Source organism: Rana temporaria, chromosome 8 (genome assembly GCF_905171775.1).
Source record: "Rana temporaria chromosome 8, aRanTem1.1, whole genome shotgun sequence".
Taxonomy (NCBI): Eukaryota; Metazoa; Chordata; class Amphibia; order Anura; family Ranidae; genus Rana; species Rana temporaria.
Window position 1 is genome coordinate 149,934,162 of NC_053496.1, and position 24,198 is coordinate 149,958,359.

General features: G+C 45.1%; 1 protein-coding gene across 1 annotated transcript in view; it reads right to left on the reverse strand.

The window, feature by feature from the left end:
• P2RX3 (purinergic receptor P2X 3) overlaps positions 1-24,198 on the reverse strand; it is a 736,403-nt gene that overhangs the window by 668,126 nt on the left and 44,079 nt on the right. The window contains exons 2-3 of the mRNA XM_040320880.1: positions 3,768-3,903; positions 2,364-2,435 (exon numbers count right to left, since the gene is read on the reverse strand). Of these exons, the coding sequence (XP_040176814.1) occupies positions 2,364-2,435; positions 3,768-3,903 (208 nt within the window). The remainder of the gene's footprint in view (positions 1-2,363; positions 2,436-3,767; positions 3,904-24,198) is intronic.

A 24,198-nucleotide genomic window follows, 5' to 3' on the forward strand; every position in this document is an offset into this window, starting at 1 on the left:
GAAGTCAATGCAAGTCGCCCCTGGTCGCCCCCGAAGTCGTACAAGAACCTTTTTCTAAGTTGGAGCGACTTGCATCGCTCCTATTAGAACGGTTCTGGTGAATAGAATGGGACGCGACTTGTCAGGCGGCTGAGTCGCCTGACAAGTCGCCCCAGTGTGAACCGGCTCTCAGGCCCCATGTACACGGGACTATGCTAAACGTACGTTCAAAGGCAGTTGGATGCTTTTTTCAACTGCCCCTGAACTCATTCAATGTTATCCTATGTGACCATGTACACCGTCTCGTTTATTGCCGTTTTTAGGCAGTTGCGTTTTAGAGCATTTCTTTGAAAGCAAAAAAATTGGTTCAGACGTAGAAGATTTCCACGTTTCAGACGCCAAATGCGACTAAACGCGGAAAGCAGCGTTTCGTTTATAGGCGTTTTTCGTTTTTGGCCATTTAAAAAAATATATATATATTTTTTTAGAAACGCTTCTAAACGCAAACGCGTCAAAACGCTAAACGTGGTATTATAAACGCGGCAAAATGGACGTTTTAAACGTGGGTTACTATCTGTCAAGTTTAATAATTTAGGAACAGTTGTAAAAACGTCCCGTGTACATGGAGCAAAGGTGCAAAGCTAATGGACCGTGTTCCCTCATTCTGACTTGACTATGTAGTGTGCAACTTACCCAGAACAATAAAGCAATAAAGTCTTAATAAGTGGATTGATTCAAGTTAGATTAACTATGATATTTGCAGATGATTACTGATTAATTACTAGTCAAACTGACTCCATTGGTGAATCTGTAAGTGTAGCCAGTCTGTATTTTAGTTGGTATCTACATTTACTTTTCCTAGGTAGCTGTTTACCTGGGGCAATTACTAGTTTCTAATTGTGGCTTCTCCATGTGTTTCAGAATTGCAGCCGTACCCTATAGTTGCCACTGTGTTTCACTGACACCTAGAGCAACAGTTATGGGACAGAAGCAAATGCTGTGCAATTGAGCATTTGTGTCCTCTCTGGCTCTCACTGGTAGTGTAGGTGGGTAAGTTTCCAAGGTAGAAGAGCCCAGAGGATGCTTGCTTGAGGGGGATTGGTGTCTGTCCTCTGAGGATCCTGGCATTCCCTTGGGCTAATGAAGAGTGGAAGCCCTTGTTGCTTTTGGAGACCTAACCCCAAGAAAGTGACTGGCACCCTTCCTTGTCATACGACACTCCCCACTAGGGCCATGGATCCACCCTGAAGTAGATGCTGGCCTTCTCCCTGCTGGACGTGAGTTTGCTTCTCTACCCATGCAGGAGGGGTGATACATAAGTTTGCACATTATTGTTATTTTTGCACAGGTTTATATAATATTTGCACACAGAAGAAGGGTACAATTTATAATAAGTGTCTTATTTCATGTTTCAGTATGACCAAAGCTTTTTTTGGCCATACTTCTATGGATCATAGGAGTGCAGTTCATTCTGCACTCCTGTGATCTATTTTCAGCCAACAGTGGGCTGATGTCCACTGCCGGCTGACATCACACAGCCGGTTCAGGCTCTGAAAAGATTTAGTCAGGATCTCCCCAGAAGTCAAGAGCATGAGCCAGCCCCTCCCTCCCCCTACACAGCCCAGTGCTCCACTAAGCCGTGAAGGGGAGAGCAAAGAGCCTCTGACTGACAATCACGGCTCTCTGCTCAGAGAGGGGGAGAACTGAGCTATCAGTGGTGTTTGATCGCTCAGTTCTCACTGCAGAGCCAGACAGATGCAGCATCGGATCAGGCCAGGGAATTTAATCTAGAAGGATTTGCTAACAACTAGCAGCAACTGAAGTTGGTAAGTGTAAGCCCCAGAGCTTACACTTAAAAAAAAGTTTCAGGTTCTCTTTAAATGGTCACTAAAGGAATTTTTTTTTTAGCTATCCTTTACCTTACTGCAGTACTGGTTTCATGTCCTCATTGTTCGTTTTTGCTTTGAAGTAGCTGTAATTCTGCTGTGATCTCCACACTTCCTGGTTGCCTGTTTCCTTATAACCATCGTACTGGGAGCTTTTCACGGTGGTCTAAGCGGTCATTACTGTGTGTCTAAAACTCCTCAGAACCAATCAGATTAATTTTAAAAACAAAACACTGCCCTGGATTTGTTGTTTTTGTTCTGTGAGTCTTCCCGACTCACCTCTCACCTGGAACTTCATGTTTGTACCTTTAAAACCGAACGTGAAACTAGAGGCACATTATATGATAGATTAAATTCAATTTTTAATCATTTTTAAAAGGAATCAGTTAACTTTTATGTCTCTATACCCTGTAAACAGTCATTTCAGCAAAACATTTTTTTTCCTTTAGTGACCCTTTAAAGTAGTACAGGAAGACACTTTGCTGGTGTTTGACTCACCTCTGGACAGTGATCTTGCACTTGATCTGGAGTGGTTATAAGTTTCGTTAGAATGACAAACACAGAAGACCCCTGAAAAAAAACATATAGCAGAACTAAACCATTAAAGACTATACTTGTACTTTTGTTCTGTATCATACCTGATGTGCATTTATCATTTTCATTAAAGCAGTATTAAACCCAAAACCAAAAATGTATTATATTGTAGCTTACCATCCATTGGATGTGATGGCTGCATCAGTTTCCTTTACTTTGGCTTTTTTCCCTCTGTATTACCTGATGATCTGGCCAGTAACACACTTCCTGTATTAATAAAACACAACTCTGGAAGAATGAGGACATGATGCACAGCAGACAGCATCATTGTTAGTCTGGGGAGAGGGTGTGTTAAATATATTATCAGATTTAGATAACTAACAAATTGAAGACAAACGCTAGCTCACACTTTATAATCAGTTATAACAAACATTTTTTTGTTTTTAGAATACAGGTATGAATAAAAAGCTGATCATTTTAATCAACCCTGTCAGTGTTAAGTGGTTTGTCTCATAAACTGATACATTCTGCTTGTGGTTTAAATAATAAAAAAAAAAAAAACAGTCTTGCTGGTTAGATCACCAGATGAAAATAAAGTAAATAAAGCCTAAAAAAGGAAACAAATGCATCCATCTTATCTAAGAATTGGTAAGCTGCAATATAATAAATGTTTGCTTTTGGGTTTAATACTGCTTTATTAATTTTTGATTTTAGTTTTCTATCATCTGCTTCTTCACTCTTCTTACCCCTCCTATGCATAGAAATGTTACTGATTATCACTGTGATCTCCTACATACTCAAGCCACCATGTGTACTATATTAACTATATATATATCATATAACTAAAAATTATATAAATCACTCTAACTTGAGTGTTACTGCTGGTCCCGCACAGTGCAGCTCTCAGCCTCAATATTGAAGCCGTATTTGAAGACTTCCAGAGAAAGGTTTTAGTACCAGATTTGGTATTTAAAGTGTTCTAACAATCCACATTTTACAAACGCCCTAAATTTGATGATCTGGGGAGGGCAATAATATTTTTAATATACTGTTGCATTGCTGCTTAAGGGTTACAATACTTTTATGCACTGGTGGTAAAAGGCACTTAGACACATTTGTTATTCTGACATCTAATAGAGTTGCAGAATTGCCAGTCAAGTTTTGCCAAAGTACAACGGTCAGTCTTGGTAAGTCTAATTTCAAACTAGCATAATACTATCTATGACCACAACAATTGAGGATTAAAAAGTATCTGTCTCAAATTACTATAAATTACATGTTTTGCTCTGTCTTTCCCTCCAATTTTAAATTGTAAATACCCCCTAATAAGTACACTTCCTTGAATGCAGTTTTAGTGCTTCTATTTACCTGTGGTGGGATGACATAGTCTGCAACATCCATCACTCTTTTACTGTATCGCCCAATGCCTTTAACTTTTGTCATAACAGAAGACTCGATTGATGAGTCCCGGATCTGATAAGCTTTCTCATGGAGAAAAACCCAGCTGTAAAAAAAAAAAAAAAAAAAATATGATATGATCAATGCAAAATGTATTCTCAACTCTAGGCATGTTTTGGTTCAGCTAAAAGTTCAAGGATGCTTAGAGCAACCATTTGGTGGGTCATTCAATTACAATCTACCATTCATAAGTATGGATAAATAAAAGACCAATGCCGTGTAGCGCTCACCCCCGAAGGAGCTGCTGTTTAGTCTGGGATCGGCCTATTAAGCTACCTTCTTGACTTGGTCTAGGGGTGATAGCTGTGAGTGTGAATAAAGAGCAAGGGGCAGATCCACAAAGCACTTACGCCAGCGTATCTCGAGATGCGCGGCGTAAATATGCACCGTCGTATCTATGCGCCGTATCCCCAAAACGAGATACGCCTGAAAACTTGGTTTTTCCGACCGACATAATTTTTCTACACCGGCGCATCGTGGGCGCAAAATTACGCTGGACGCACCATTGTTTTGCTATGCAAATATGCAAATGAGGGAGATACGGCAATCCACAAAAGTACGTTTGTCCGGCGCAGGCTACGCGCTGTGCGCGTACGCTATACGTCCGGTCTAAAGTTACCTTTCAAAAAAACAGCTTTAACTTTGCACCAGACGTGTGCAGGTCAGCTTCAGCAGCACCGTTAGGGACGAGCTGAGCATCCACACTTGCAGGACAACAATCTGTATGCCAACATGCCAGGGGCATCCATGGTCATAGCTATACTCCTGGCTTTAGATGCGCGTAGAAGGAGGAGGGCACGGAGGAGGAGGGCACGGGAGAGGATATACCGAACGCGCATAAACGTCTTTGGCATGGGTGATTCTGAGGTGTATCGCATCTTCAGATTCAGCCCTACTGCCATCATGGAATTAGCCACAACCCTGCATGATGACATCACCAGCCAGACACACCGCTCACATGCAGTGCAGCCACTGGTCAAGGTACTGGCAACACTCCATTTCCTTGCCAGTGGATCTTTTCAGCGTACAAGTGGAGTTGTGGCTGGGATGGCACAATCTTCCATTAGCAGATGTGTGCACTAGGTTGTCCCCACAATCCTCAGACGCATGGCCAACCAAATCAATCAGACCCACCCAGGAGCACCTGCGGGTGAAGGCAATGCGGGATTTTGTAAGAATTGCAGGATTCCCACGCACAGTGGGGGCCATTGATTGCACACATGTGGCACTACGGCCCCCCTGTGACACAGAGCACATATACCGCAATCGGAAGCATTGGCATTCCATCAATGTACAGGTGATAGCCGATGCCCAATGCCTCATATGGCACGTCCGTGCCAAACACCCAGGGTCCAGCCACGACAGCTACATATACCGTCAAAGCCCCATCCCAACAGAATTTGAACAGAACGTGTATGGGAGCAGCTGGCTGGTTGGTGAGTGACATGGGTGTCAGGCATGACTGTCCGCCCCCATGATGCAGACATCACGAGGGGCACATGCACGACTAACATCCTCCCGTCTTTTCCCTTCCAGGTGACTCTGCATATGCACTTGGGCCCCATCTCATGACTCCATTCCGGAATCCTGAAACCCCAGGAGAGCAAAGATACAATGATGCACACGCACGTACCCGTGTAGTGGTGGAACGCACCTTTGGCCTCCTGAAGTCCTGTTTCCGATGCCTGGATAAGTCTGGGGGTACCCTGTTGTATTCCCCAAACTTTGTGTGCCAGATCATCGGTGCATGTTGCATGCTGCACAACTTTGCCGTGAGAAAGGGCCTGGAGATTGACATACGTAAAGACCTGACCCCCGAACCAGACAATCCCCCCCTAACCGAGGCTACCCCGTCTTCTGAGGGAACAACAGTCAGGGGATGCCTCACAGTAGGCATCTTTGCACATTAAACACACACATTATTCATGGCACAAGGAGAATGCACGCATGCACACCACTGTGGTCCCTAGCACACACCCCCCACATCCTTATGAAATTGGATTAGCTCAAGTCCACCATGCAGGACTTGGGAGCAGTAATGCCACGACAAGGCTCCAATTATGTTACTGGACATTCACACACCACTCACACGGACCTGGGGATCACTTCTCCCTGGTCCTGGGGATCCCTTCTCCACCACAACCGAGGGTGACACCCCTTTTCCGGCAGGAATGTCACCCCCACATTCACACATCATTCACACTGTAGCCTGCACTACTAACCGTGTGCTTGGTCAACAAAATAATATAAAAACTCATAACCTGAGTAAAATCATAAAGAAACATAAAACACTCATAACCTGAGTAAAAAAAAAACATAAAAAAAAAAACTACCGGTGGTGCCCTGCCCCACGCCTGCGACGGCCTTGGCCCCGGCTCCTCAGGGGAGACTCATGGGGGGAAATCAGGAGGAGGAGGAGCATCCCCTGGTCTCCACACACCTGTCGGCCTGCCCTCCAACGCCAGGGCGATGCGGGTGAGGACGGCATTGGTGTCCTCCTGCAGCCTCACCCCCACCTGGATGGCTGCCATGTTGGCTCTCACAGCCTCTGTCAGGGCGCCCACCTCCTGACCCACGCCTGCTGTGGTGGCCTGCAGATCGGCCATGAAGGTGATGACAGCTGTGGAGTTGCATGCCACGTCCTGCACAGACTCCCTTATGGAGGCCATGCTGTCTGCCATGTGCTCCATGCTTCTCATAACCTGACCCAGATGGCGGGTCTGGCGGGCCTGGTCCCTTCAGAGGCTTTCAGGCAGAACGTCTGCCACCCCCCTTGTCTTCCTTGTCGCCTTCCTGGGTCCAGATGAGGCTTGGGGCATATGAGAAGGGGAGCCCCTTGGGGGGAAGCCCTGTTTGGGGAGGAGTGGGAGGGGCTACCCCTAATGGAAGCCTGACTGGTGCCAGCAACAGGGGTAGACTCCTCCAAATGGAGCCTCACTTCATTCCCACTCGTGACCTCCTCCTCCTCAACCTCCTCATGAGGAGAGCTGTGGCCACTCCCCTCAACAGAGGACTCCTGGCTTGCCTGGGGGTCTGCCTCTGACTGATGTCCGGGGGAGGTTGTGGACTGGCCAGATGGCCCAGCACCCTCCTGCACATCTGTGGATGACACAAAACATTCACAGGTTGGAGGATCCACACACTTGACACATGTTCCCTTCCACCCCCACACATGCTACACACCAGATAGAAAAAAAACACACTTACCTGTCCTCAAGACCTCCTCAATGGAGTCAAAGCCTGGAACTCCCTCCACTTGATGCCTGTGGAGGCACTGGGCAACCACCTGCTCCTCAGCAGTGAGCGTCAAAGTAGTGGCTGGTCCCCCTCCAGTGCCCCTGGCATGAGTGGTCATCTTGGCCAGCTTACCTCTAACCACGCGGCGGAGATCATTGATCTTTTTCAAGATCTCATTGGGGTCCTGGTCTCACTCCCCAATGCATTCACATCATCTGCAATAAGTTGCAGGATCTCCCTCCTCCTGGCCACAGTGGTATTGATACTCTCTGGTCCATGGAGGTACCTATCATACAGGGTCATGGCCCTGACAATGATGGCCTTCTCCTGCGGGGAGTAATTGTGCTTGCGCTTCTTCTCTGCTGCTGACATTGCTCCAAAACATGATCCAAAAAAACACACCGACAAACACCTACAAACAACAGAACAAAAGTACCTTGCTTCAGGGGGGGAAACAAATGGATGTACTTTTGCACTGGAAGGGCGCATGTTTGGGCGTATTTATGCCCTGGGCGTATCTCACCAATTACGCCGGGCCTAGTTTGTATCTCACTGATTACGCCGGGCCGAGTTGTGAGCATGCGCACAGAGGCGCTGCACATAGTCAACGTCATTGCGCATGCGCCGTCCGGTTGGCCCTTCATTTGCATGGGGTCACGGCTCATTTCAATGGAACACGCCCACTTCCTTCCTACTTTCAATTACGCCGGCTTACGCCTCGTAATTTACATTGCGCCGGCGCATCGTTGGCCGCAAATACTCTGTGGATACGGTACTTGCCTCTCTAAGTAGAGCCGGCGTAATGTAAATGTGATGCGCTACGCCGGTCTATATATGCGCCGATGTACGTGGATCTACCCCATTAAGTGCTTAGAGGTTTTTGCAATCGAACATATCCCTAAAGGTAATCTAACATTGAACGAAAGATTTTCCCTTTTGTGCAAAAGGGAAGTCTTTTGGATTTTTATGTTCAATTCCCTAGCCCCGAAAGGGTTAAACGAAGAGATCGAAACATGTAGTTTTATATAGGTTTTAATTAATAATTGACATTTTCACTTTTATCCATTTTTAATAAATACATATTTTTATAGATTTATATATGTATTTTTATTATCTATTTGATATTTATTACTTATTCTTATGTGTACGTGTGTGAACGTGCATATATACATGTATTTTTGTGTGTATGCACGTGCGTGCATATATATATATATAATTTTTTATATATATATTTTTTTTTTTGGGCAATGTTATATTTTTTAGCTGGAGCAATGAAGAGGTTAAGGTCTTTTGGGTTTGCAGAACATGCCTCTCCCCCTCTTTTCCCCGCCCCTTATTGACTCCGTAATCCCTCCCATTTTTGTTATTTAAACTCTGCAATAGCCTCACTGTCTTGACTTTAAAAAAGCGCACAGAGCGCGAAACGCGTCGTCAAGGCTCCCCCTCTTTATTACATCTATTTTAGATCACACAGCCTGTATTGGTCCACAAGGATTTTTATTACCAGACTTCTATTAAGCACATTGGAGCGGTTGGACTATTCTATCTTTCTCTACTAGAGAGCAGCAACAGCACATACTTGTGCTCTAACAACGGCATTGTCGGCTCGGATAGTATTGGCGTCGCAGACGTGTGACGTCATCCGACACGGAGGAGGCGTGTGGCAGTCTCCCGGTTACAGCTGTGTCACTGCTCCGGTCCGCGCCGTTCGCGCTGGAGGATCTCCCCATCTGACACCACGGTGAGTCACCAGCCTGTAAGGGTGACCTGGGGAGTACGGCTCAGCCTCATTGAGGATCCAACCATCTACCTGTTTACACAGCCAGCCTCATTAAGGTACTGTTTGCTGTGGTTTTTTTTTCTCTTCCATCTGAGGAACTGCTCTCTGAGCTCTGGAGACCATAACCCTTTGTGCTCCTTGGTTGTTGTTCGCTGATTGTACATTATACACTGCATTCAAATGTGCTTTATGACCATACATGGACTATCTATATTCACTTTATTATTTTGTTTGGACTGTATTCACCAATAAATGGACTTTGTTAATTTTCTGAGAACCATGAGCGCTGATTTTTAGTATATCACTACGAATGTCTTGTCATGCCTTTCGGTCTCAGGAATGCACCAGCTGTCTTTCAAAACTTTGTGAATGACATTTTCCATGACCTGTTGGGTCACTTCATGCTTGTATACTTGGATGATATTTTGATATACTCTCCCAATCTTGAAACACATGAGAGGCACGTCCGCTCAGTATTGGCCCGATTAAAGGCTCATTCCCTTTTTGTTAAGCCCGAAAAATGTTTATTTCATTTCAAACAAGTACCTTTCCTGGGCTACCTAATCTCTGACACAGGCCTAACCATGGATCCAGCCAAGATTCAAGCCATTTTAGACTGGGCATCACCTTCAGACCTGAAAGCAGTTCAGCGCTTCCTGGGCTTTACAAATTTCTATCGGAAATTCATTAAGAACTTTGCCACCATTTCACATCCCATCACCTCTCTCACCAGGAAGTCTCAGACTAAGTTTAAATGGACTACTGAAGCCCAGGCAGCCTTCACTCAGTTGAAGAAAGCCTTTACCTCTGCACCAATTCTACGCAATCCTGTTCCTGAGCTGCCTTTTATTGTGGAGGTAGATGCATCCGAAGTAGGGGTGGGGGCGCTTCTGTCACAAAAAGATCCTGTAAATGCTGCCATCCACCCCTGTGCCTTCCTGTCCCATAAATCATCCCCAGCAGAGCGCAATTATGATATAGGCAACAGAGAACTGTTAGTCATAAAGCTAGCTTTGGAGGAATGGAGATATTGGCTGGAGGGAGCTCGCTATCCATTTATGGTTCTGACTGACCACAAAAACCTTGAATACATCTGTTCTGCTAAAAGACTGAACTCACGTCAAGCCAGGTGGTCATTGTTCTTCTCCAGATTTGACTTTACAAGTTCTTATTTACCAGGGCCAAAAAACATTAAGGCTGACGCCTTGTCTCGCAGCTTTTTATCAGAGTCTCCACCTCCGCTTCCTCCACAACCCATTATCTCTGAGGATAGGATTTTGGCTTTCACCCAGACTGACATCTTTTGAGGCCTTGTTATCTGCACAGGCTGAAGCCCCTCCCTCCACTCCCTCTGGTATGCTTTTTGTGCCCATGGCTCTTTGTTTGCAGGTATTGCAGCAGGTACCTTTGTCCAGGCTTTTGAAGTTTGTGCCAGAAGCAAGGGCAGTACCTCTAAGCCCCCCGGTCTTCTACGTCCTCTACCAATACCTACCTGTCCCATGACCCATTTATCTATGTGTAGCGCCCCCTTACTTTCAGTATGGGCACTACGCTAAAGTTAGTGGGGAATGGGAGAGTTATTTTGCTCCCATTCACAATTTGCTAAATTTGGACTGCTGTCATTCCTGAACTGTCCTGTAGGTCAGTCTGCGCTCCAGGGATGCGATCCCATCCCTGGGTGACAGGTGGCGCTAGAGGGGTTCTGGAAGAGCCGCTTTCCCCAGCAGCCAATTGGAGGAGTTTTCCCTCGCGGGGCATGCTGGGGGAGAGTATATCTGTGGCAGACGACATTTTGTGTGGTTCTTCGTGGGTTCCAGCTTCCAGGTGCGGCACCCACGTTCAGAGTGTGCGCATCCAACGGACCCCGGCGATGGCCTACCAGGCCGGGGTCACACGCTACGCAGAGCTCCATGTTCCTAACAGGAACCCCAGTGACTTACTGGGTTCCCAGCTCTTCTGAGGAGATCCCAGGCTGTGTGTCGTTCGATGGGGGGTCGGCTTGAGGAGAACCCGGAGACAGGTTGTCCAACAGGGCTTGAACGAACCATCGGGGATCTGGTGACCGGGACATTGACAGGTACACTTCAACTGTCACCCGGTGACCCTTACTTAATTTACTGGGAGGATTCGCTCAATCCATTCGGTTCACTTAAAGTACTAGGCCTGTTGCAGAGGCCCTAGAGCCAGACCTGTGGCAGAGGCCTGTTCCTCCCAGCAACCTAAAGTGACACTTCGGCTGCCAGGCTTGTGGCAGGAGTCTGTCCGGGGGCACTTCACCCACTCTGGCTAGAGGGGCGACGAACTGTAACTACTACTACTGTGCTGTTGAGAGCAGGATTGCTCGATTCATATCCAGGCCTGATACTGCAAAGTTCTCTTTTACTTCATCAACCTTTTTGCTATACCTCATGTTGATGTTGGCCACGTTGGGCCTGGAAATAAAGCATTTGAAAACCTTTATTCATTGACTGGACATTCGCTCACTACTTCGCTTACTACTCTACTCCTCAACTACACCCCTAGACAACACCGAGAGGTAACTTAATATGCCGATCCCAACAACAACCAGCGGCTCCTGAGGGGGTAACGTTACATATGGACTTTATCACTGAATTGCCTCCGTCCCAGGGATGTTCCACGATCTGGGTGGTGGTAGACAGGTTCAGTAAGATGGCCCACTTTGTTCTGCTTCCGAAACTGCCATATGCTAAAGAACTGGCATATTTATTCATTAAACATGTTTTCAGGCTCCCTGGGGCACCAATTAACATTGTCTCAGACCGTGGCTCTCAGTTTATAGCCCAGTTTTGGAAGGCCCTTTGCTCTTAGCTGGGGATTAAGTTATCGTATTCTTCAGCATATCATCCTGAGACAAATGGCCAAACAGAAAGGACTAATCAGACTCTAGAGAAGAGTGTACGTTGTCTGATGGCCAATGATGAGGTGGAGTGGGTCAACATCCTTCCATGGGCAGAGTTTGCCTTTAATAATTGTGCCAGCACATCTACAGGAACCTCTCCTTTCTTCTGTGTTTACGGGTTGCATCCTTGTGTGTGCTTCTTTGATCTTCCACCCTCTAATGTTCTAGATGCCAACACCACGATTGAAATTTTCTCCAAAATCTGGTCTGATGTTAATCGTGCTATTTCCCTCTCTGTGCAGGCTTTTAAGAAAACAGCTGACAAGAGGCGCTCAGAGGCTCCAGGATATAAAGTTGGTGACAAAGTGTGGCTATCATCTAGGAATCTGTCCCTGCATGTTTCATCCAAAAAACTTGGCCCAAAATTCATCGGGCCCTATGAAATTTCGGAGATTGTTAATCTTGTGTCCTATAGTTTAAAACTTCCCACATCCATGCGCATCCCAAATGTCTTTCATGTTTCATTGTTGAAACCTGTTCATTCCAGCCTCCAAGTAAATGAACGAGAACCTGTGGATGTGTTGGATAGTCAGGAATATGAAGTGGCATTTATTCTTGATTCCAGACGAGTACGCAATTCCTTGCAATATCTCGTTCATTGGAAAGGTTTCGGCCCAGAGGATCGATCCTGGGTCCCAGCTCGTGATCTTCATGCTGACCGCCTTAAGAAGAAGTTTCATCTTCGTTATCCAAGTAAGCCTGGGGGTGCAGGAGCAACCCCTCGAGAAAGGGGGGGTACTGTCAGTACTAGGATCCCTTTAGGACCCAGCACAACTCACCTGACACAGCCTTTGCCTGGGAAACAACAGTGATTGGCCAGCTCACCTTTAAATCACCTGTATCATCATCCAATCAGTGCTCGTGATAGAGTTACCTTTGTTTGCCACTGTGTGATCCAGCCTGACTTTCTGCTCCTGTATATTTCGTGTATGACCCGGCTCGTTTGACCCTGTTTGTTGGCTTCTGATTCGGTACTGTTTGACTTTTGATCTACCTGTGTATGACCCAGCTTGCCTAGACTACGCTTTGCCTGATTCTCCTGTAGTACATCCATCTGCAGCAGTGAACTACAAACACCAGATAAACGTCCACCTTCATCTGCAGCGGTAAAGTCCAAGCTGACCTGCTCATCTCAGTAAATCTGGGCCTATACGGGTGGGGATTTGGGATTTGCTTGTTCTTGAACTGTTTGCATAGTTAGCACACCTGAACTGTTATATGCTCCTAGCCTGACAGCTACACAGTGGCACTTATACTGTGAATGCGTCATACCCCAGGAGGGAGAGAAGTATCTGGTGAGTGCAACTCTGTACAGAGCACAGTGTGTCACGCACAAGAACAAGATCTGAAGGGTTCACCCAGCAATTTTTGTTTCAATTTGTTTTTATTGAATTTTTTAAAACACAGATATATTTTACATTACATTATCGATGAGCATACAAAAGAATTCCACAGTTAAAATAGATTCAACATTTCATACACTTAAATCACAACAAAAAACAATTACACATAACACAACAACAATATGGGTCAATCCTGTCTCCTCCTGATATTTTACTCTCTCCTCCACCTTTACCCTCTCCTCCCCGTCTCCCCCACCCCAGGGAGAAAAGAGAAAAAAAAGGGGGGGGGATTTTAAGTGCTAAGTGCCCAATTTCTATTTCTAAACTTATAGGCCCAGATTCACGTAGATGGGCGTAAATTTGGGCGGGCGTAACGTATCTGTTTTACGTTACGCCGCCGCAAGTTTTTCAGGCAAGTGCTTTATTCACAAAGCACTTGCCTGTAAAGTTGCGGCGGCGTAGCGTAAAACACCCGGCGGAATTCAATATCGGCGGGTAGGGGCGTGTTTCATTTAAATGAAGCGCGTCCCTGCGCCAAACAAACTGCGCATGCGCCATCCCTAAAATATCCCGGCGTGCATTGCTCGAAATGACGTCGCAAGGACGTCATTGGTTTTGACTTTGACGTAAATTACGTCCAGCACCATTCACGGACAACTTAAGCAAACGACGTAAATTTTTAAATTTTTGACGCGGGAATGACGGCCATACTTAACATTGACTGCACCTCATAGACCCAGGGGCAACTTTACGCCGGGAAAAGCCTAACGTAAACGTTGTAACTTTACTGTGTCGGCCGCGCGTATGTTCGGGAATTCGCGTATCTAGCTAATTTGCATATTCGAATGGGAAATCGACGGAAGCGCCAACTAGCGGGCAAAAAAAAATTGCAGTTAAGATCCGATGGCGTAAGAGACTTATGCCTGTCGGATCTAAGGGATATCTATGCGTAACTGATTCTAAGAATCAGTCGCATAGATACGACGGCGCTAGGCAGAGATACGACGGCGTATCTGGAGATACGACGGCGTATCTGGAGATGCGCCGTCGTATCTCTTTTGAGAATCTGGGCCAGAGTGCCTAGTCCTACCTCAGGCCAAACGGACCAATGTTACCTAAATACTATCTTCACTACACATGTAGCCTATGTAAACCGTAGACTGTCTAAACTTCGCCCAGCCCCCCCAAGTTCCAATATCTCCACTATTTAGTTCCTTATGTTGAGACAATATCCTTGTTTCTTATCCTTTCTACTTCCCTTAACCATTCTTGTATCGGAGGGGCTAGCTTGTCTTTCCCTTTTTTCGGAATCAATGTCTTTGCTGCATTTAATAGTATTGGTATAATTGTAATTTTATATTTTTTCCTGGGGATAGTCGTAGCATGGAACAAACATTGCCATGGGTCCAAGCTAATTTCAATTCCGCTGATCTCTTTAACTAGCTTTAATATTTGGATCCAATATAACTGAATCTTTGGACACTGCCACCAAATGTGAGCATGCGTTCCCACCTTCCCACGCTCCCTCCAACATAGAGGTGTTTCCTGGGAATTTATCTTATTTAGTTTTGCTGGGACATAATACCATTTAACTAGTAATTTGAAATTCATTTCTTTTATCTGTGTATCTACAGATGTAGAATGGACATAGTCCAAAATTCTACTTCTCATGTTGTCTGACAGTGGCTGGTTTAGTTCTAATTCCCAGCACTCCGTTGGGCATACGACACCTCGCTCTAGATGTGTCATCAGCTGCTTGTAAATGGTAGAAATTCCATGCTTATCTATCCCCATTTGATCAACTAGTTTTTCCCATGTATTCAACCTACCAACCCCCCAAAGAGGTTTTGGGAGGGTGTCTACAAAATGTTGCAGCTGTTTATATCTCCAGGTTTCCCAAGGAGTGGGCCCATATCTTTCCCGCAATTCGCTTAGTGAACATAGGGCATTCCCCCTCATAACGTCTCTTAATCTCAGGTAGGGAGATGTAGTCCATTTTAAATATAATTTATTATCTTTCCCTGGTGGGAAATAATTATTTCCGGTTAAGGGCATTAGGGGGCTATTATATTGTCCTTGTATATTTTTAATTAGCTGGTCCCACCTACTTAAAGCTTCTAGCATAATCGGGGCCGCTTCTTCCAAGGGGCCTCTAAACTGTTTTGGAATCCAAATGGTCTGCCCTAACTCCGAGTTACATATTTTTACCTCCAGTTCTACCCATTTTTTCTGCTGGGGGACGCAGTCTATGCCCAATCTATGACCCTCCATACGATTGCTGCCTCGGTCCGGGAGGAATACTCCTTGTAACGGCTACCCACTGGTAGTGGGGGTATCGGCCGTTGGAGATGACCTTTTCCCTGGCAAGCTGCGATATGCAGGTACCGCCGGTATATCCCATCGAACGCCCTTTCAAGAAACGAGACGGGCTACGTTTGCAGAGTCAAGCAGGACTGACTTTTAATCCACATTTTTCCTCCTTATATCTGGTTACAAACTGTACAGAAACAAATGACACTCCCCCCCTCACCCAGGGGGGGCTTCAATACACATACTTTGAAATAATGACATTCCCTTGAGCCAATCAGTCGCTAGCCGTTTTGGCTCCTAAACTTAGCTTGATCAGACAATAGAATTCAATTAACCTTTAAAACAATTATCACTCACACATAATCCCCATCAGCATACAACTCACAGGGGGCTGTTACCTACACAAAATAGAGTTCATTAGCTATGCAAAGGGTACATTAGCATTCAGCAGTGAAAGTGACCCTTGTCCAATTAACCCTTTGAGCTCAGAATACAATGTGGTGCATCCAATTGTGACAAGCCATGCAGTTCCTTGTAGTCCTCCCTGCATGAAGATTATCGATGTTCCGGCAGCATGCATAGGTCCGTTACACTCCTCTCTTCTCTATTGATCTAGTTAATGTCCAAAAGGCAATGTGATTACTTTTATTGTTCCACACAAATTTCTGTATTACCGATCTCAGAGTTTTAAAAAATGCTCTGGGAATATTTATCGGCAAGCTTTGAAATATGTACAGAGCCTTTGGGAGGATCATCATTTTGACCACACTTATCCTGCCGAACCATGATAGTCTATAGGCGGGATATCTTTTCAATTCATTTAAAATTTTATTCAGCAATGACATGTAATTATCTTGATATAAGTCAACAGTTGATCTTGACAAAAATACTCCCAGATATTTTAGACCTTTTTGTTTCCATCCGAAAGGATATCATTTTCGGAGGTCTCTACTCTCACTTGTTGGGACCGAAATATTCAGTATTTCAGTTTTTTCCATATTTACCTTTAGGTTTGAAACCTGCCCATTTTTTCCCAATTCTTCCATGATTTTTGAAAGGGTTTGCGTAGGATTTGTTATATATACACCATAATGTCATCCGCAAAAGCAGATATTTTAAATTCTTGACCCCCTGCTTCTATGCCTTTAATTTCCTGGTTTGCTCTTATGGATGTTAAGAAAGGTTCCAATGATAGCACAAAGAGCAAAGGGGAAAATGGACAGCCCTGACGAGTTCCATTAAAAAGCCTGAAACTTTCTGAAAGGGTCCCGGTAACCATAATTTGGGCCATAGGAACAGAGTATAAAGCCTCTATCCATCTAACCATATGGGGTCCCATACCAAATTTATATAGTGTCTGCAACATAAAATCCCAGTCCAGCCTGTCGAAGGCCTTCTCGGCTTCTATAGACAGGAACAGGGCTGTTGTCTCTCGTTTCTCTTCTGGGAACAAAGCCTGCTTGATCTTCTCCTATGAGTTCTGGCATATAGAGCTTTAGTCTCTCGGCCAGTATCCTCGCATAAATTTTCATATCCTCGTTGATTAACCACTTAAGCCCCGGACCTTTAGGCAGCTAAATGCCCAGGCCAGGTTTTGCAATTCGGCACTGCGTCGCTTTAACAGACAATTGCGCGGTCGTGCGACGTGGCTCCCAAACAAAATTGGCGTCCTTTTTTCCCCACAGAGCTTTCTTTTGGTGGTATTTGATCACCTCCGCGGTTTTTATTTTTTGCGCTATAAACAAAAATAGAGCAACAATTTTGAAAAAAATTCAATATTTTTCACTTTTTGCTGTAATAAATATCCCCCAAAAACATATAAAAAATGTTTTTTTCCTCAGTTTAGGCCGATACGTATTCTACCTATTTTTGGTAAAAAAAATCGCAATAAGCGTTTATCGATTGGTTTGCGCAAAATTTATAGCGTTTACAAAATAGGGGATATTTTTATTGCATTTTTATTATTTTTTTATTTTTTTACTACTAATGGCGGCGATCAGCGATTTTTTTCGTGACTGCGACATTATGGCGGACACTTCGGACAATTTTGACACATTTTTGGGACCATTGTCATTTTCACAGCAAAAAATGCATTTAAATTGCATTCTTTATTGTGAAAATGGCAGTTTGGGAGTTAACCACAGGTGGCGCTGTAGGAGTTAGGCCCCGTACACACGACCGAGTTTCTCGGCAGAATTCAGCCAGAAACTCGGTCAGCGCTGGATTCTGCCGAGAAACTCGGTCGTGTGTACACTTTTCAGCGAGGAAGCCGACGAGGAACTCGTCGGGCCGAATAGAGAACATGTTCTCGATTTCCTCGTTGTTCAATGAGGAAAGTCGGCCCGCCGAGATCCTCGGCGGCTTCAACACTGAATTTGACGAGGAACTCGATGTGTTTGGCACGTCGAGTTCCTCGGACGTGTGTACGGGGCCTTACGAAGCCGTGTTTACATACGGCTCTCCCCGTTCTTCAGCTCCGGGGAGCGATCGCGACGGAGCGGCTAGAAACAAATAGCCGCGCCGTTGTCCCGGATCGCTCCCCGAGTGAATCCGCCTGCCGCACGCCATTTTGCGGACTTAAATAGTCATGCGGCGGGCGTTAAGTGGTTAAGGACACTGGCCTGAAGCTAGAGCACATTGTGGGATATTTTCCCTCTTTTGCTAAGAGAGCGCCTAAGGCTTCCCCCCGTATCTTAAATCCTTCCCCTATTGAGTTCATATATAAATAATAATAATAAGGAGACAAAATTCCAATATATTTTTTAAAATATACAGAAGTATAACCATCTGGGCCGGGACTTTTCCCAGCCTTGCTATCTTTAATAGCCTGCTCTATTTCTTCTCTAGATATTTCCTTATCTAGTCCCCTTGAGTCCTCCTCTGGTATTTCAGGTAGTTTTATTCGCTCCAGATATCATCTTATCTTATCATTTCTATTTTGTATATCTCCGGGGTCCTGTAAGTCATTTACTATTTTATTAATATCCCTAGTGGAATATTTAATCTCTCTTTATTTTTGCTATATAATTTGGATTCCTCCTCGGTTTTATTTGCTCTGCCAGCAGTCTCCCTGATTTGTTGCCAAATCTATACTGCTTTCTAGCCCTTCTTATGAAAACTTGTTTAGTTTCTTGCTCCAGCATATCTCTTAAAGCTTCCTGCTTTCTCGTCAACTCCACCATTACTTCCTTATGGTTTACTCTTTTGTGTATCTGTTCCAACTCCTGAATTTCCTGTAGCAATGATGGTTTTTGGGCTGTCCAGATTTTTTTATTCTCTTAGCCCCTTCTGCAATCAATCTCCCCCTCATGAATACCTTATGGGCTTCCCACAGGACAGTTGGTGCAATATTCTCTACATTATTATCAAGAAGTTCTCCCTCCAGATCTTCCACTATGGCCTGGTCATATAGAAGTGATTCGTCCAACCTCCAGGATCTTTGTCTATCCGGTATATCTTTAAGTTCCAAGCTAACCACAACCGGAGCATGATCCGAGAGGGTGATCGATTTTACTTCTGCCTTTGTTAAACCTTCCAAGAGCTGATGGTCTAGGAACACGTAATCAATCCTTGAATATGAGGAATGTACCTGGGAGTAATATGTATAGTCCCTCCCCCTTGGGTGCAGGACTCTCCATGCCTCCACAAGATGTTGCTGATGTAATTTTTGTTTAACCTCAAGTGTTTTCCCTCCGACCGGAGAGAGACAGGCTGTGTATCTAAACTCGGGTCGAAGACGAAATTCAAGTCTCCTCCCATAATCACTTTTCCTTCTCTAAAATGTTCCAATTTATTCAATATATTTTTTAAAAACAGACTAGGGTGGACATTAGGACAGTAAATATTTACTAATGTCTAGAGTTGAGCGGACACCTGGATGTTCGGGTTCGGACCCGAACCCGGACTTTGAAAAAAAAGTTTGGGTTCTGGACCGAACCCGAACCCGGACTTTGACCCGAACCCCATTGAAGTCAATGGGGACCTGGACTTTTGACTACAAAAATGTCTCTAAAAAACTAAGGGAAAGGGCTGGAGGGCTGCAAATGGCAGCAAAATGTCAGGAAGAGCATGGCAAGTACTCTGGAAATAAATGTGGATAGGGAAATAACTTAAAATAACATTAAAAAAATAAAAATAAAAAATATAATGATTTTGACCTTGGACTATGTACTTGACAGAAACACAGTATATCACAGGTGCACAGGTGGTGTGGCAGGTGTAGTGCTGTTGAAATACTCAGTCACCTATAGAGTGCTGAATGCCACCATAGAAAAAATATTTCAGCAAACTCTCCCTGACTATGTACTTGACAAAAACACAGTATATCACAGGTGCACAGGTGGTGTGGCAGGTGTACTGCTGTTGAAATATTCAGAGTCACCTATAGATTGCAAACTGCCCCTATAGTTGAACAAAATTCCTAAACTATATGAAGCACAGCAGATGTCACAGGAATAGAGTGCTTGTTGATATTTCTGGAGCAACATACACCTAAAACTGTCCCTATGATTCAGCAACCTTTCCCTCACATAATTGAAGCAGTGACAACGAGCCAGATGCCATAAGATGATGCAGATATCAAAGAAATAAAGTGTGCTTCTTGATATTTCTGGAGCAGTATAACAGCATAGACCTAACACTTTCCCTGAGCAGATTCAGCAACCTTTCCCTCACATAAGTGAAATACAGTGAAAACGAGCCAGATACACCTAAGGCCGCGTACACACGGGCAAACTTGTACGATGAAACCGGTCCGCCGGACCATTTTCACCGTACATGGCTGCCCGGGGATTTCTGTACGATGGCTGTACTAACCATCGTACAGAAATCTGCGCGTAAACAATACGCGGGGCGTTTCCGCGCCGTCGCCGCGACGATGACGCGGCGACGTGGGCGGGCCTGCCAGTTAAATGCTTCCACGCATGCGTCGAAGTCATTCGACGCATGCGAGGGATGGCGGGCACTCGGACATGTACGGTAGGTCTGTACAGACGACCGAACATGTCCGAGCGGGCAGGATTCCAGCAGACTGCTTTAAAACAAGTCCAGGAATATTTGCCCGCTGGGAAAAGGCCCGGCGGGCAAATGTTTGCTGGAATCCTGCACGCTCGGGCCTACACACGACCGAAAATGTCTGCTGAAACTGGTCCGCGGACCAGTTTCAGCAGACATGTTCGGTCGTCCGTACGGCCAATAAGACTTTCCCTAAGCAGAAGATTCCAGCAGCCTTTCCCTATCTAGAGTGAAGCAGAGTGACGATCTGTGCTGTGTGCCTCTATCTAATATAGAGGCACGTCACATGATGGGTCACATGCTGCACTGGCCAATCACAGCCATGCCATAAGTAGGCATGGCTGTGATCAGTTCCCAGTCACAGTAGTAACACGAATGGCGATTGGCTGCCGTGCAGCGCGCCAAAACATACCCGAACTCCGAACCCAAACCCAGACTTTTTCCAACTATTTGGGTTCGGGAAAAACCCAAAGTCCGTACCGAACCCGAACTTTACAGTTCGGGTTCGCTCAACCCTACTAATGTCTATTCTTTATTAAACAAATATCCCTTTACAAATAGGAACCTTCCTTTGGGATCTGATTCCATTCCTTTTAAGATGAATGGTGTATTCCTGTCAAAGCCCACTGCTACTCCCTTTGATCTCTTATTGGTGGAGTACCCGTGAAACCACACCGGGAAATCTGTATAGTTCAGGCCCACCCTGGATGAATACTTAAAATGAGTCTCTTGCAAGAAAACTATATTTGCTACCAGATCTTTCAATTCTCGCAATATTTGATGGCGTTTCCCCAGGTTGTTTAGACCTCTAACATTGTAGGTAACTATCCTTAAAGGAAGCATTCCTTAATTAATTATGGCTTAAATTGCTGACTCTTCATTGCCCTAGGTACCAAGGTCAGTTCTTGTATTTTTCCAGGATCAACCCATACAACCAATACAAAACAAAATGATACAACAAATCCACAAAACCCCACCCCCTTGAACACCCCTCTCCCCCTACCCCTCCCACCCTACATTGAAAATCAATGTTATGGCCCATCCAGCTGCCGCCTGGGTATGCGACGCCCAACCATTTTCTGGGGGGCCTTGTATGACCTCCCGATCGGCCGGGCCTCATCCCTACTACAGAGATGGTCCCGGTTGGTCGGAGGGGCATCGCCAAACTCCACCGTTCCCCCCCCCCCCCCCGAGCAACCACCTCTTCTCCTACCCACCCTCTCCCACCCTGCTGCCAGTAGCGCTTATTTATTTATTTAGTTAATTTACTGCTCATTGTTCTAACCCTTTTTCCATGGCTGATCTTTTAATTTTTTCCATTCTGATGGCTTTTTCTCCCAGTTTTCTATTTGTGGCATTGGCACATCTAATTTATTACAGAAACCCTTCAGATCCTCTGGAAATCGCAGGGTGTCCGAGACTCCCTGATTTTTTTGCTGTCAGGCAGGCTGGGAAACCCCATCTTTTTTTCCTGTAGTTGTTTTAAAAGGGGCTTCAACGCCCTCCTGCGAGCCAGAGTCTCTTGTGCTTAAATCTGTAAACATCAGGATCTCAACACCCATATATTCAATCGGTGCGGAGCTCCTCAGTCCCTGTGTAACTTGTTGTTTAATTTTAAAGTTTGCAAACCTCGCTATCACATCTCTTGCTGTTTCTGTTGATTATGTTGTTATTCTTTGTACTCTATGCACTCTTTCAAATGACAAGGGGGTTATTACTTCCCTCTTCAGTGTTTTATTAAACAGTTCACATATTGTTGTTTCTAAATTACTGTTCCCAACTGACTCCGGGAGTCCGCGTATCCTCAAGTTATTGCATCTGTTATGGTTCTCTTGATCTTCTAGCTTATACCGGATATTCCTAATTTCTACCCATTCTGAATCTACCCTCTCCTGTATCTCCAGTATCGCTTTTTTGTGATCTTCCAAGTGGGCTTCCGATTCTTCCACCCTTTGTAACACATTTTGTATGTCTGTTCGGGTGGCGTCCCAACTCTCTTTTAATCATACCTTCTAAATGGGCCATCATCTCTACCATGTCTTGCTTTGTGGGGAGTGCCTAAAGCTTATCTATTTCTTTCTCCATTTTTTTTTTGGTGTTGATTTTGCTGTTGGGCCCCTTCTGCTAAGTCCATAGTTTCTCCCGGTTCTTCTACCAAGTGATTTATGAACGGTTTCCAGGTCCCCAAAAAAAAAAAGGGGGGAGGCCCACTATAAGATTATCCAGAAAAACTCCAATCCAAAATCAGGATTTCTTAATATGTTATAGCAGCAGCAAGGCAATAGAAAGTAACCTTCCGAATATTTTTACAATTTACAGTTTATAATTCCAGGGTCATCATTAACCTCTTCCTCCTGTTCGGCTTCTTCAGACCTGATGGTGAGCTTTTATCAAAGGAGTAAGTTCTTATTTAATTATATTTATTGCATTTGCATTTATTCAACTTGACCCATGAAGATTGATTAGAGAGTGGAGATAATAAGAAAATATGGCCTTAGGGAGCTATATGTATCCTTTCACGGCTCCATTTATTTATTATATGACTTTTGTCATAAAGCCTCCTTCAGCTCCTTGTCCTTTTCCACACAGACAAAAAAAAAAAAAAGATCATATGCCTATGGGCAACACCGGAGCTTTCCTTTTTCTAGGCTTATCCCGAGCTACCTTATCTCCTTCCAGGGAGTAAGGAACCCTGTAGACCGGGAGGGAGCCCGTGCAGTGCTTTTCCCAGGCTTACCCTAAAGTTCTGCTCTTCCTCCGACCTCCCGGTTGCTAGGCTAGGCTCCGCTTGCTGCGCACATACGTATGACACTCGGCTTGCAGCTCGCAGCTCCTAGTTCCCAACGTGTGGTAGACGGCAGACAGTAGCGTCCGTTCCTGGCGAATCTTTTCTCCTCTCCGACCTCACACAGCTCGCTCAGCAGCACCCGACGTCCCGCAACAGAACGGCACAAGCTCACAGCTCACAGCACGAAGCCCAGGGCAGGGAAGGCTGGCAGGAGTGCGGGGAACCCGAAGATCCAGGAGGTGATCAGCGTACCACAAGGTCCCGGAACAGACAGCGAGACAGCGTGGGGAAGGAAGGTAACAGCCACGCTTTTCCAGCATCAGCAGTGGGTAGCAGACAGGAGCATGGGTGGATTCAGGTGGGTTTTAGCGCGGATTGTCAAGCCGCTTCAACATACCGCTCTGGGGGGGATCCGCCCGAAGTTCACAGCATCGAGCTGCTCGGCGCCATGTTGTAACTCCTCCCCCCAGCCACCCAGCAATTTTTAAGCACAAAGTCACCTTATCACTTCTTTTTGTTTTCACAATCTTAATTTGATTCAATGGACTATTTTTCTGGACTTTATTTATGCATTTCTAAAGGTTTATTTGTGCATCCTTTTTAAAAAAAAAAAAAATTACATTTTTGATTTGAATACCCGGCCGGGGGTCTAACACCCGGCAAGGGGTATATTCATTTATTCATCCATTGTGTCTAATGTTGTACTTTGTTCACTGAGGTTTGCTGTCACATTCACAAGCAGCATTAGCCTAGCACCTATCAATACCCGACCGAGGGTACACTGAACCAGCAAACACCCGGCCAAGGGTCCAACACACATATACACATTTATTTTTAAATTTACATTTTTGTGTCTCATATTTTTTCAACACTCCACGCTTCATTGTATCACACAATTTGCATAGCTGGGGACAACACCACATTTATTCCCCGGTTCTTCATCAGAACAG